This window comes from Corvus cornix, chromosome 1A (assembly GCF_000738735.6).
Source record: "Corvus cornix cornix isolate S_Up_H32 chromosome 1A, ASM73873v5, whole genome shotgun sequence".
NCBI classification, from domain to species: domain Eukaryota; kingdom Metazoa; phylum Chordata; class Aves; order Passeriformes; family Corvidae; genus Corvus; species Corvus cornix.
The window spans coordinates 5,632,245-5,644,875 of record NC_047057.1 but is presented as its reverse complement, the minus strand read 5'-3'; the positions used below and the strand labels follow the sequence as shown (position 1 = coordinate 5,644,875).

The following is a 12,631-nucleotide window of genomic DNA, read 5'->3' as shown; positions in this document are numbered from 1 at the left end:
GAACCGGAGGCAGCACTCCAGATGAGCCTCACCAGGGCGGAGTGGAGGGGCAGGACCACCTCCGGCGCCCCACAGTCCTCCCCCCCGGCCCCACACTCCTCCCCACCCTCACCCCACACCGGACCCCTACGGCCCGCACCGCCTCTCACAGCCCCCGGCGCACCTCGCCGCGCTCACCTGCGGATGGTGACGGCCTTGAAGAGCGGGTACCACACGGAGAACTGGCAGTGCGCCACCTGCTCTTTCTTCATCCTCCTCTTCCTCCTCCTCAACCCGGCCGCTCCCGGAAGCTCCCGCTCCGCCCGGAACCTCCCGCGCAGCTCCGGGCGCTGCCCGGCGCCATCGGCGGCGCACAGGGCTCGGCCCCGCCCCCGGCCCGCTCCGCCCCCGCCGCCTCAGCGCTGCCGGGTGCCGGACCCGCTCGGCGGCAGCGTCCCGGAGCCTCCGGCAGCGCTGCCTTCGCTCTGCTCTGCCCTGCCCCGCCCCGAGCCAAGGAATAACTGAGTAACGTGTTATCCTTTCAGGTTCTGCTGTCTTCCCTGTGCCTGCGTGTTTCCTGCATGGAGCTGTTTCATAGACTCACAGAATGTTAAGGGGTTGGAAGGGACCTTAGAGATCATCCAGTTTCAATCACCCCCTGCCATGGGCAGGGGCACCTCCCACGAGACCAGGTCGCTCACGGCTTTATCCAGCCTGGCTTTGAACGCTGCCAGGGTTGGGGCATCCACAGCTCCCTGGGCAACCCGTTCTCGTGTCTCACCACCCTCACAGTAAAGAATTTCTTCCTAATATCTAACCTAAATTTCTCCTCTTTTCAATTTGACCCATTACTCCTTGTTCTATCACTACAGTTCTGATGAACAGTCCCTCTACAGCTTCCCTGTAGCCCCTTCATTTACTGGAAGGTGCTCGGAGGTGTCCATGCAACCTTCTCCAATTTTCTCAGCCTGTCTTTGTAGGGGAGGTGCTCCAGTCCCCTTATCAACTTGGTGGCCTCCTCTGGACTTGCTCCAGCAGTTCCATGTCCTTGTTATGTTGGGACACGGAACCGCGCAGAGTGCTCCAGGTGGGCTCTCACAGGGGCAGGGGAGAGGGGCACAATCTTTGGATGCAGCCCAGGACCCCTTTGGCTTTCTGGGCTGTGAGCGCACATTGTCAGCTTAAGTTTTTCATCAACCACTATTTCATTTTGTGTAGTCCCAAGTCAAGCATTAACAGAGTAGCGTGAGGGTTTTTTTAAGCCCCGTGGTTCAGCTGTTGTGTCTGTGGCTGCGTGTCCCTTGCATGGTGGTGTTTCCATACGATGTTTCCTTGTGTACTCTCATATCTGCAGTTTGGGGATGTCTCCTCCAGCCTTGTAACACCTCAGCTGTTGGGAAGTTTGATAACAACATGGAGCTGCCTCTAACCCTCTTCTGGTTATGCGAGATAATCCTTGTTGTTGTTTGCTCTGCAGTTATTTGTTTATATTTTATTTGGCACTCGGTGCGTCATCCATGCTTCTAAATACCATGATAAAAATGAAACGTTTTCCACTTACTTTTCTTCCTCCCATCAACTTAATTGCTAAGTAATTGATATTGTTTCTAGAATCATAGCACTAAAGTGCAAGTAACAAGTTTAAAGTGCCTTAGGAGTTTTAATGATTTTTATCTTCAGTGTACCTTTCTCAGAGTGCTGTTGGTTAAATCGTGCTTAAAATGTTGCTAGTGTCTCTTTTGCACATTCTTTATGAGAAAACCTGTATTTTGTTTGACCGTGGGCTTGCCATGAGACCCTGTTGCTGAGCTTCCATTGAATCTGTTTGCTGTCAGCTGGAATGTGTGTTTGGATCAGAGAATTTCTTCTGAAAAGTGATTTAGAAAAGCTAATCGATTTATCTAAGTATTAATATGAAAGTATAGTTCGGATATCTTGGCTTCTCTCTTGAGCTGATTCACAGACCTCAGTTGGCTTAAAATTTTAACTCCTGTGAAGGATAATTTGGAAACTATAGAATGGCTGGGTGCTGCCTTGAAAGGAAGCCACTCAATAAAGGAATAAACAATGGGAATAAAGTTACATGTTTCATAAATGGCATGGCTTTTTCAGGACAGAATTTGACCCCAGTATGAAATAAATGGAAGAAGTAGCATCATTTGCCAGCAGCACCCTGTAATACTGGGCACAAAAACTCTCAAAGTAGAAAACATTTATTTTTCCCCATAATTGATAGTTTGAGTGCTGTTGATTTGTGTTAAGGCAGCTGATAAATGTGGGGACTTTGACATATTCTTAAGATTGTATTTATAACTATTAAAAATGTCTGTTCTTAAGAGCTCATGTAATTCTAAGTCAGGTAGCCGGGTTCCCAGGCTGCTGTATCAGCTGCATTGAATTTTTAACTCAAATGAACTCATATTTATATGCAGAGGGAATTTTATGAGATAGAAGAACCTTCCTGTTAGAGGGCTGGAAGACACGGCATGTTCTGAAAGCTAAATAGGCCTTTAGAAACCTAACATTTTAGTGTTAAATTTAATTTTCAGTTGCAGCTAATTTTGTTTATGAACAAAAGATGTTGCCATCCTTGACAGCATGACTAACGTGAGATGCCAGAATTGCAGTCTTCATTTAACCAAATGGTATTTCAGCTTTCTAACAGCAGAAATTCTCACTTTTATACAGCCACCTAAATCTGGGCAAAGATGCTGTTTTGGTGGAACTTTAAAAAATGTCACTATACGTAGAGTTACTGCACCCACTTGTGGAGGAGATCCAAACTACAGAAGCCGGGCTAGATCAGTGTTCCCCTCTCTTTGAGGTGTTCTCCCATTTTAGGTTTTAGTGATAATTCAAACCACTGAAACTGTATATTTTTTTCGTTATTTTAAGTAGTAAGTTACCCCTCAATTTCTCAGAAGAGAGCAAGGTGTGGTGAAAATAGCTTCTGCCATGAGATGCGGTTCTAGTGTGTTTTTTTCGTGGTACAACTGTGGTAGTCCACATTTGAGAAAGATACACTGATAGTTGTGCAGAAGGATTAGTGTGATCAATGGAACAGGATTTCCTGTGAGGGGAGAGTAAAAGAAGAAGATTTAGCCCAATCCAAAAAAACTTCAACAAGGCTGTGGTTTGCTCTCTACTCCTTTGATATATTTATATTGACGATGCAAAAGGCTATAATTCTTTCCTAATGTAGGAGGTGAATTTGTTGTAGCTGGGTATTCAAGGTTTTAATGTTTTTAAAGACATCACACAGAGCCTCCTGTGTCTGTTTCTCCTGGGCTGTGCTTCTTTTGCATGTTTGGTGGAAAGCTTGATCTTGTACTTGAGAGTCACAGCATGAGACCATGGCCATTGTCCAGATAAAACTCTTCAATCCTAAGAGAAGGGAGTTCCAAACATTGGAACAGCTAACTGAACTGAAGTGGGATAGAAACTGGAACATAAGCAAGTGAGGTTCCTGAGCAGTTTTTCGTACAAATAGCTGTAAGGTAGATAATAAACCTATGTAGTTTTGAAAAGGACCTTCATTGCTTTAAGAGAATATTATAGAACATATTTTTGAAGGAATGGACTGTGGTTTCACAGGTCAGGGTTTCTTTTCAAGACTTATGTTACATAAAACCGATCTGCACGTTTGACCTCTATGATCTACTTCGTCCAAAAACACTCAAGAAAGAGCCTGCCCTGTGTACAGACGGAGGAAATGGTTTCATGTACTTTAGTTTTACTCCTGCTAATAAACAGAAATATATCAGCCTACCTGTTCCTTTTAACTACTTGGTGGAAATAAATGTCAATCCAGTGTGTATGAAAGCTGATTGTTGCTCTTTCGTGTTTCACAAATGTGCAGCAGATGCTACCGTAAAAGGATAGAGATGAAGTAAAAAATGAAAGTGCTAAAATTGGGCTTGACAGAGAATGTCTTCACACACTGTGGTACTGTTCATTGCTAGAGACCACAGAGAGCCTGATTGATCCATAGTTGAGGTCATGGAAAGATTCCTTTTGATTTTATGGAAAGTTTATGACCATCAATGCTATGGATGATCGAGATCTTTAATATTATCTCATCTCTCCTGGTGTTTAAACTGGTTTGTTTCTTTTCATTGGCTTTTGCTTATGATTCATGGTGATTTTCAGGACTTCAGGATTAAGTTAATATTGGAGATGATTTCCCTGGTATAAGTTTCTGTGCTGAAAGTGCCCCGTAGTTCCGCAGTGACACAGGGTCAGTCTCTAATACATTTTTTTTTTCTGCTGCCTGCTGTGCCTTTAGGCTGGAACTGGATGGAGGGAGTGGATAATCTCACTTTCCTGGAGATGCAGGCTGAGGCACTGGGCTGCAGGTGCAGAGCCTTGCTTTGGGGATATTTTACTGAAAATGCTGCCTTTTGCATGGTATTGGGCGCATCATTCCCAGTAAGAGACTGATACGCTGTGGTCACACCAGCCCCACATGCTGCATAGACTTGGAACACACGTGTAGTTTTTTGACCTTGTTTTTTAGTGGAAGGACTGAGTCATTTATGTGTTTATTTGTGATGTAAGGTGGAGGTAGGTTCTAGTTGTGATTCTTAATAGCAGATAGTTTTTACCACTGAAGTTCTCTTAGTATAAGGTTTTTTTCCCACTTTCACAGTGGAGTGCATAGTCCTGTTGTCCAGACACTGTTGACAGAGCATTTCACCCAGATCAGAATGAAACAATTTGACTGAAATGGATGAATTGTCTGTATGTGTGTTTGATACTTGAATTTTCTGTTAAGAAAAGTGTCTTCAGCCAGCACAGCTACTTGATAGCTGATAGGACTATTAAAACCATGCAAGTCAGGGATTTGACCCAAATTTACATTTCTCCTTTGAATTATTTGACTCTGAAATCATTGGGTGGAGCTGAAAACATGAATTGAACTTGCCATCACAAGCCCCTGACTTTCTCCAGCAAGCTATATTTGTTAATTTACAGTGCAGAAATGAACCTTTTAACTTTACACTGAAAGCAAATATTGATTGTGTTTCATATATATCTGGACTTTGCACAGGAGGGGAAAGCCTAACATTCCTGAAAATGGCAGCCGAGACACCCACAGAAGTTACAAAAACAGCTAAACAATTCGTCCTTAAGGAAGAGGTACAGCATGCTTGGGTTTGACATGTTTTGTTGTTAAGTAACAATTATTGTGAGTTTGTGGGTGCAGAGTACAAAATGCTGTAGAGGCTGTATGTTCATAAAAACCTACTCAACAGACAGAGCACTTCTTCCTGATTGTCAGAGAGTTTAAAAGATGTGACGTTCCTCTTTATTGAAATAACTATACAGGTTGTCAATGAGGAGAGAGAAATCTTATTATTAAGATTATTATGAATTATTTTAGTATAAAATTATTTTAAGCTGCTTTTCTTTTTTCGGATTTTGCATCTGTTTCTTGTATTGTCTGTTCAGGAGGTTTTTCAATGTTCAGAAATAATGCTGGTATCTCTGAGAGACTTTACAAATTGGTGGGTTATGAAACTCAGCAACAGTTTTCTATTTCAAACAGCTTTCTGTTTCTTTAAGATGGTAAACCACTAAGGGTTGCTTTAACATTTAGGATTGTACCACCTTTTATGTTTCCTGGAAGGATTTGAATTTAGATAATCGCCGTTTCAAAGACATCAGTAAGGAAGTAGTAAGAATAATATCAGTCCTAAGGAAGGATTCTGGAGGTACTTCATTCTTACTAGAAGCACTTTCACCCTACACTGCCTATATTTGTTTCTGTTCCCTTTTAAGTGAATTCTTAGTAGTTAATCTTTGGTGTTGAGGCAGGTTTGGCAGTGTGCCCCTCTTGTTATAACACAAATGTGGTTTCTTTTATTTGTTCTTCATGGAGTGAACACAGTCTTGTAATTTCTTCCAGTTTCAAGGCACAAGGAAAGAAGAGATTTGTTTGGATTATATCTTTTCTCGTGGACATTTTTTAAATATGAATATTTCACAAGCATGAAGGATTTAATTTTTGTAAATTTTTTGGGTTTTCTATTAAGAGCACGGGTTTTTGCATCAGCATTTTCATTTTATCCTATTTTTTTCTTGGTTTTGCTTGAGTTTTTTATGGGTTTGTTTGGTTTGTTGTTGGTTCGGGTTTTTTTGTAATGTTTCTTAGTTATCCTCTTTTAAAACAATGTACTCTTTGGTATCACTGGAAGTTTATAATTAGATCTTGCATATATGAAGCTATTTATTTTTTTCAATCATTTTGTGGGCTTAATACAGAGAAGTGTTTACCCTCTCTCTGCCAGTGGCTCTTATATCAGAAGTGGTTCTGTAACTGCAGTAACTGTGTGGTCTGATGCTGGAATACTTTCCATGAAAAGTGGGAGCTGATCTTACTTGATTCTTCCTTTTTCTGGGAAGGCATATTCAGACTGTTGTGAGCAGATATTCTTTACCCATCAAAGTAATAATAAAAATAACTCATTTTAAAACAAGTTACAATAAAAGAAGCAAACTGCAGGGCTAATATCTAGGGATTTTTCTCTTTTAAATTAATTACGTAAAAGATGAGGAAACATCATAGGGAATATAAACTCATTTAGCTCAGAAAAGAGATTTGGCCATAGTGTTAATGCCAAGCGCTCTCTCAGCAGCTCTCAGAATCCTGAAGGGGCAGGTATGTATCACTCTCACAGCTGCAGAAAACAGCAGTTACACGAGGCCACAGTCTGAGGGCAGGACAGGAAAAGTTTCAGGGTAGTTTGGTTTTCAGTCTTGCATGCTCAGCCTTTGGGCTGTGCTCTCTGCTGATGGGGCACTCGTGGGCACCAGTGCAGTTAAAGTCTGTGCAGCCCAGAGACCCTTATGGAGCTGATGTATTACCCTTGCAAAATCCTACTTAGAAAATGAAGATGTTCCAGTACGTAAAATCCCACTGAATTCATCAAAACTTGGTTATTAAACTCATGTTAAGAAAAGTTACTGTCTTGGGGTTATTTTTTATTCATATTCAAGAATTTAGAGTAAATTTTTTTTCTGTATTAGCAACAGGAATGCTGTTGCACATTCTTGGGTGTGTTGTGATGCTGAAATTTTGTCTTCAAAAGGATCTAAAAATAGTTGTGTTCTTTCTCCCAAATCTTTGGATTAATTTTATAATGTATTTAACAAAGAGTTCTTTATTTTAGGTAATCGTAGAAAGACAATGGTTGAAGCTTGCAGAAACAACTTATACGGATCCCTTTGGGAAAACCAGGTAATTGCCTGTCTGGTGTTCCAGATTCCCAATTGTACAGACTGGCCCCAGGCTAGAGAACATGAGCATTACAAACCCATCACTCCACACAAGATGAGAGTTATTCATTGTGAGGTTCCTTTGGAGTTCCTGCTGTTCAGGGGAAAGAAATTTACTCCAGCAGATGTGCAAGCATTTGGATTGAATTTGGCTCCTAAATCCTCCTGGGCATGTTGGACCCTGGATTGTCTTGCATTTCCAGTTCTTTGGAAAGATGCTACACAGAAGGAAGTTCTAGCTGTGCAACTACTCTGTGACAATCAGAGAGTCCATCCTGTGGCTTTTCTGGTTCTTCATTAAGGGTTCTTTTTTCCCTGTTGGTGGTGCTGGACCTTGCATATTATTGACAAATTAATGTCCTCTTGTGTGTTATTATTTCTGTCCAATTCTTTTGTACTCTTTAGTTTTGCTGTGTTTATGTAGGATTATGTACACGGCTTTAGTTCCCTCCCCTTAATGTGTTAGATTCTGTACTGATTGTTTTCTCTAGTGTCTCCCAGTTCATCAGCAAAGTATCCTCTTACAATTAGCAAGATTGGATCTTTTGTGTAACTAAAATTAACTATTTCCTCTCTCCTTCCTTAAGTAGGCAAAAGAAAATTATGCTACATACATTTTATAGTGCCAGTGTATGACAGGGCCTGCCTAAGGCTGGTTGCTTCTTACAAGACCTCACTGTGTGATGGTACCTTTTGCTTTTAATGAAAGTAGCAAGGGTAGAAGATGATTTAGGTATTCATTTGTTCTTTTCTCTGTTTAAACAGAACTTGGGAAACTGTAAAGCGTACTGGCAACAAAAAAGGAGTTACAGCTGATGGTAAGACACTGGTGGCTTTTTTTGTTTGCATTTTTGCCCTGTAAAAGTGCTTCTGATAAGCTGACAGTTCAGATTTAGAGCTGGTCTGTTCCTGAATGAATGAGGCTGTAGAACAGGTAGCTTGGCAGAGCTGGCTATACCCCTGAGCTAATGAAATGCTAGCGTAAGTGCTGAAGAACCAGAACCTTACTGGTGGGAGTGCTTTCCCAAGATCATTGTGTTCACTTTAAAATGATGGAGCACTTCCAAAGATATCATGGGTACCCTGACATGGAGTAGCTCACAAACTGGTGATTGGGTCTCCTGTTAGGGGTCAAGGGGCTCTTTGGGACATGATTTACACATGGAAGGAATATAGTAGAGAGTTCCCTACAGAGCCTTCCAAACAGTTTCTGCAGGCAGGAGAGCCCTTGCCTGAGGCTCAGTCTTCCTTGGTATGTGTGCCTCTCACATGTGGGGAGCTTTGAAGATCTCTCACCATGCATGGTATAAAGAGCTTAAATTCATCATTCAGGATTCTGGAGCAGGCATCTAAACATTGCTCAGAGTAGCAGTGTGTGGGTTCCTTTCCAGATCTCGTACTAAAATCTCACTTTCTGCTACACTCACATTCCATGTCCTTGTGTCTCCCATCGCTGCTGTAGGTGTAGCAGTGATAGCAGTGCTACAGAGAACCCTGCACTACGACTGCATTGTGCTGGTGAAACAGTTCAGGCCCCCAATCAATGGCTACTGCTTGGAATTTCCTGCAGGTACATGGCTGAAACATTGGGATGAGTCACATATGGTTCAGTGTGTTTAAATGTGCTTGGAGTGTCAATCTTTATATGTTTTATAGGTTATATGTATTTTATAGGTTAGACTTGATGATCTCCAAGGTCTTCTCCAACCTAGTTGGTTCTGTGATCTTAATGAAGCTCTAGCTGGAAAACCATGCTGAGCTCCATGTGCTATTCCAAAATAGAAATATTTGATAAGGAAAAAAAACAAAATAAGCTTGTTTTAGCAGATTGGAGAAAATTCCCTCCACTTCTCCTTTCTCTAAGAGTCAAAGCATTTGGCTTCTTTCCCTCATGAGAATATTAATGCCATTTTTGGGGAAGGCAAATATGTGTAGATAATCAGTTAAGGATATGGGCAGCAGCATAATGAATCCAGGGACTGGAATCCTTCCTAACATTTATCCCTCTGTAAAGACAGAGTAGTGAGGATGTTTCCCCTCTTCCATAAAGCTTGATTGATCTTGGGATGGGTACTGCAGTTAAGTGAGAGGCTTTTAATTGTTTTTGTGTATTATGTATCTCCCAGGCCTTATTGAGGAAAACGAGTCAGCAGAAAGTGCTGCACTTCGAGAGCTGAAGGAAGAAACTGGCTATAAAGGGGAAGTCATTGAATGTACTCCAGGTCTTTTGCTTTTATTTATTTTTTCCCACCAAAGCTAATTCTGTCTTGGTGGCTACTCTAAATGTCTAAAACGCTCTAAACCAAAGGGAAAATCCAAGCAGCAAAGCCTATGCAGATTAGCAGGGTAGCATCTCATGGCTGGAAAAGTGAAACTTCGGTCCTTGATGTGCGTCAGTTGCTGAACTTCTGTCTGAAGTAAAAGTTTGATGTCTGTAGGGAGGAAAATGCTATTAATTAAGGTCCTTTACACAAAACCCAATTATTCAAGCTGTGATTTGGCATTTTAGTGTAAAGGTCTAAATTGCTGGACTTCTGTAAACAGCATCTGTGAACTTAGAAAAAAATAGCTGCCTGATGCAGAGGTCACCCTCCTGTCAGCTGTGGGGAGGTGACTGTGCTTGGGTTCTCCAGCTGGAAAGAAGAAAGGAGAGTAATTGGAGTAAATTCAGAGATCCTTTGGAACATGGTTGTTCCAATGCCATGCTTCCAACATAAGATAAAATGGCAATAAAGAAGGCAAAATGAGGATCATAAATCAAACTTGAGAAGGTAGGTGAGGCAACTTAGGTGGGATTTCAAGGAAATGTCATTGCAGTTGAGACTTGTCTCTCAGCTACTCGTTACAACTGCATGCTGGGGATTGAGAGAGGCTGGAGACAGGTGATGGCAAAATTAGACCCCAACAGACTGAGGAAGTCTGTAAGGGGTAGTTTACAGTAAATCTTGAGTCTGTGGAATAGAAAGTAAACTTGGCTGCTGAAGACTAGTGTTACCAGGGGTCTGTAAAAAAGCTCAGTTACAGACACATTACTTCTAAGAACATGTGAAAACAAAGTTTTTGGTACTCTTACAGCATGAATGTCTGCCAAATATACATTCTTCTATTGTATCAGATACATTTCTGTGAAAGCTTTTGATAAAATGTCAAGGTGCCTGACTCCTGCTTTGAAAATGAACCTCTCCTCTCTCAAATGTACTTGTTGGCAGCTCTGTGCTTGGACCCAGGTGTGTCAAACAGCACCACACACATAGTGAGTGTCATCATTAATGGAGATGAGGCTGAGAACACGAGACCTAAGCAAAACCTTGGTGAGTTTTGTACCATTTATTTGAAAATTTTGAGAAGATAACAAAACAATGGGTTTAAAACAATTAACCCCACCACTGCATCTCTTCTGGCCTAGCTGATTTGGATGCTGCACATCCTTCCAATCATACCCTGCAGTCTAGATGAGCAGAGTGTGTCTCTGCTGAATTCACTGGAGAAGCCCAGATGTGAAGTGTCAGCTGTGGCACACTCAGAATAAAACATTTTGGTGCCAAATTTCAGTGAGGGCCATAAGCACTTGTGAACCTAGATACTGCTCTCAGTTGTAGCTTCACTCCGAAGTAATTAGTGTCAATCACAGTCAGTCAGCCATCAAATGCTTTTTAATTGTAAATTCTAGTGTATTTCAATCCCTTAACTTCTTACTTCTTTTTTCACTTGCAGATGATGGAGGTATGTAATGTGACTGTGTTCCCATTGACAATAAGGTCAAGTGTGATCTTCGTATGGCAAGTTTTACTTAGCAAAAGTCAGTTAAAACTGGTTTTTATTTGTGCTTGGGTAATCTCTTGACCCTAATCAAATGTGCCTGAGGTTGACTTTGGCCTAGATGCAAATTCCTGTGGGGCATGATTGCGTCAATTATCTTTCCAAGTATTGCACCTATAGCACCAGTATTACAGGAAATTCAAATTAATGAACCCCCCACAGCTATAGGTCAAGCCCCAAAGACAAATAATTCAGAGAGACAGGGGAGGGGTAGGCCAACATTAATTCATCATGAACAAACCCTTTGAGATGGTTTGGTCTTGAAATGCATCTCCAATCCATTCCAAGAGAAGCCAAACAAAAGTCTCCTTCAACAGTGTATTTTCCATTCTCAAAAGGGAGGTTTCTGCTTTTAGGATTCTAATCCTTCGTAGCTGTCAGCTACTTTTTTCTCAACTATTTCCCAGCTTCTTTCTGCCAAACATGTGTTTTAAGGAACCCAGTCACTGCCTTCCCCCATTTAATTGACTTTTTTTTGATAAGGCTTACAAGTTTTGGATGGTGATGAGCATTAAATCAGTTTCTTTCCCCTTCTACAATGCAAGAAACAGAACACAGAGGTGAATTTCTCTACTGTTCACTAATTTAAGCGTATGTAAATCTTTTTCTTCTCTCCTAGAATTTGTGGAAGTTGTTTCACTCCCAAAGAACGACCTGCTTCAAAGGATTGATGGTAAGAGCTTTCTGACACATTAAATGCACTAACTTGAGCTTCAGGAATCCCTTTCCTTCTCAGGGCTCCTCGTGGTATTTCACATCCTGGAATACTGTATGTTAAGCAAAAAGCTTTGAGAGACCTGGCCAGGTATGAGAGTGAGTCATAGCAGTAGGTGTTTGCAGTGTCTAGAACACTACTTATCTTCATTTTAGCAAGGACTTACATTTCTGTAAAGGTGAGGTCTTAAGAGCATCTCATAATTTTTTTCTTTTATTTTCAGAACTAGTAGCAGAGGAACATCTGGCAGTAGATGCCAGGGTTTATACTTACGCATTGGCTCTGAAGTGTGCAGCAGAAAAACCGCTCCAAGTTCCTTTTATGAAGTTCTAGAACTGGACAATGAGAAATTCAGTTGAAAACTGCCCCAAGTTGGGTGATTTAGAAGTACAACTGTTCTTGTAATCAAGGTCCTTTGCTTTACTTGTAGAGCACAAAAAAGCATTTGTGGAATGGTTCTGATCTTTTTATTTGGAATTATGTAACTGACAAAAAGCATTTCTTCTAACTGCTCTATCAAGCCTTGACAGAATATCCATAATAAAAATACTGTTTAATTTTCAGAATGGCTTGTTTCTCACTAGACTCCTCTCTGCACTTACAATTCAATATATAAGAAAGAGGCTTAGTTAACTGTGGTTGGTGTTGTTACCACCATGGTTCCAAAGGAGCGCAGATGGCAGAACAAGCACAGGTTTCTCTCACTCACACAGCACTCAACTCCAAACACCTGGAGAGGGGAGAGCTCATGGTGGTCTGCAACTTCCTCATGATGGGGAGTAGACGGGCTGGCAGATCTCTTCTGTCTGGTGACCAGTGATAGGACCTGTGGGAGTAGCC

At 41.5% G+C, this 12,631-nt stretch overlaps 2 protein-coding genes across 3 annotated transcripts in view; one reads left to right on the top strand and one right to left on the bottom strand.

Moving 5' to 3' along the window:
• CDC123 (cell division cycle 123) overlaps positions 1–355 on the bottom strand; it is a 32,958-nt gene extending 32,603 nt beyond the window's left edge. Inside the window, exon 1 of the mRNA XM_010407781.4 lies at positions 178–355. Coding sequence (XP_010406083.2) covers positions 178–251 — 74 coding nt within the window. The 5' untranslated portion in view covers positions 252–355. The remainder of the gene's footprint in view (positions 1–177) is intronic.
• A 43-nt stretch (positions 356–398) lies between these two features.
• Positions 399–12,357, top strand: NUDT5 (nudix hydrolase 5). Of its 2 annotated transcripts, none has more exons than XM_010407782.2 (10): positions 399–504; positions 5,030–5,118; positions 7,152–7,219; positions 8,023–8,075; positions 8,720–8,827; positions 9,384–9,479; positions 10,467–10,568; positions 10,972–10,980; positions 11,696–11,749; positions 12,015–12,357. In XM_010407782.2, the coding sequence occupies exons 2-10, from the start codon at positions 5,056–5,058 to the stop codon at positions 12,122–12,124; spliced, it is 663 nt and encodes a 220-aa protein (XP_010406084.1). In that variant the 5' UTR covers positions 399–504; positions 5,030–5,055; the 3' UTR covers positions 12,125–12,357. The 2 variants fall into 2 exon arrangements, with proteins under 2 accessions (XP_010406084.1, XP_010406085.1); XM_010407783.2 differs by having other exon boundaries at positions 400–524.
• The last annotated feature ends 274 nt before the right edge of the window (positions 12,358–12,631 follow it).

Excerpts from the sequence above, each read along its gene's own strand:
- NUDT5 (XM_010407782.2), top strand. The coding sequence starts at position 5,056 with ATGGCAGCCGAGACACCCACAGAAGTTACAAAAACAGCTAAACAATTC. Across the intron at positions 7,220-8,022 it reads GATCCCTTTGGGAAAACCAG|AACTTGGGAAACTGTAAAGC; the intron begins GTAATTGCCTGT and ends CTGTTTAAACAG. Across the intron at positions 8,828-9,383 it reads CTGCTTGGAATTTCCTGCAG|GCCTTATTGAGGAAAACGAG; the intron begins GTACATGGCTGA and ends TGTATCTCCCAG.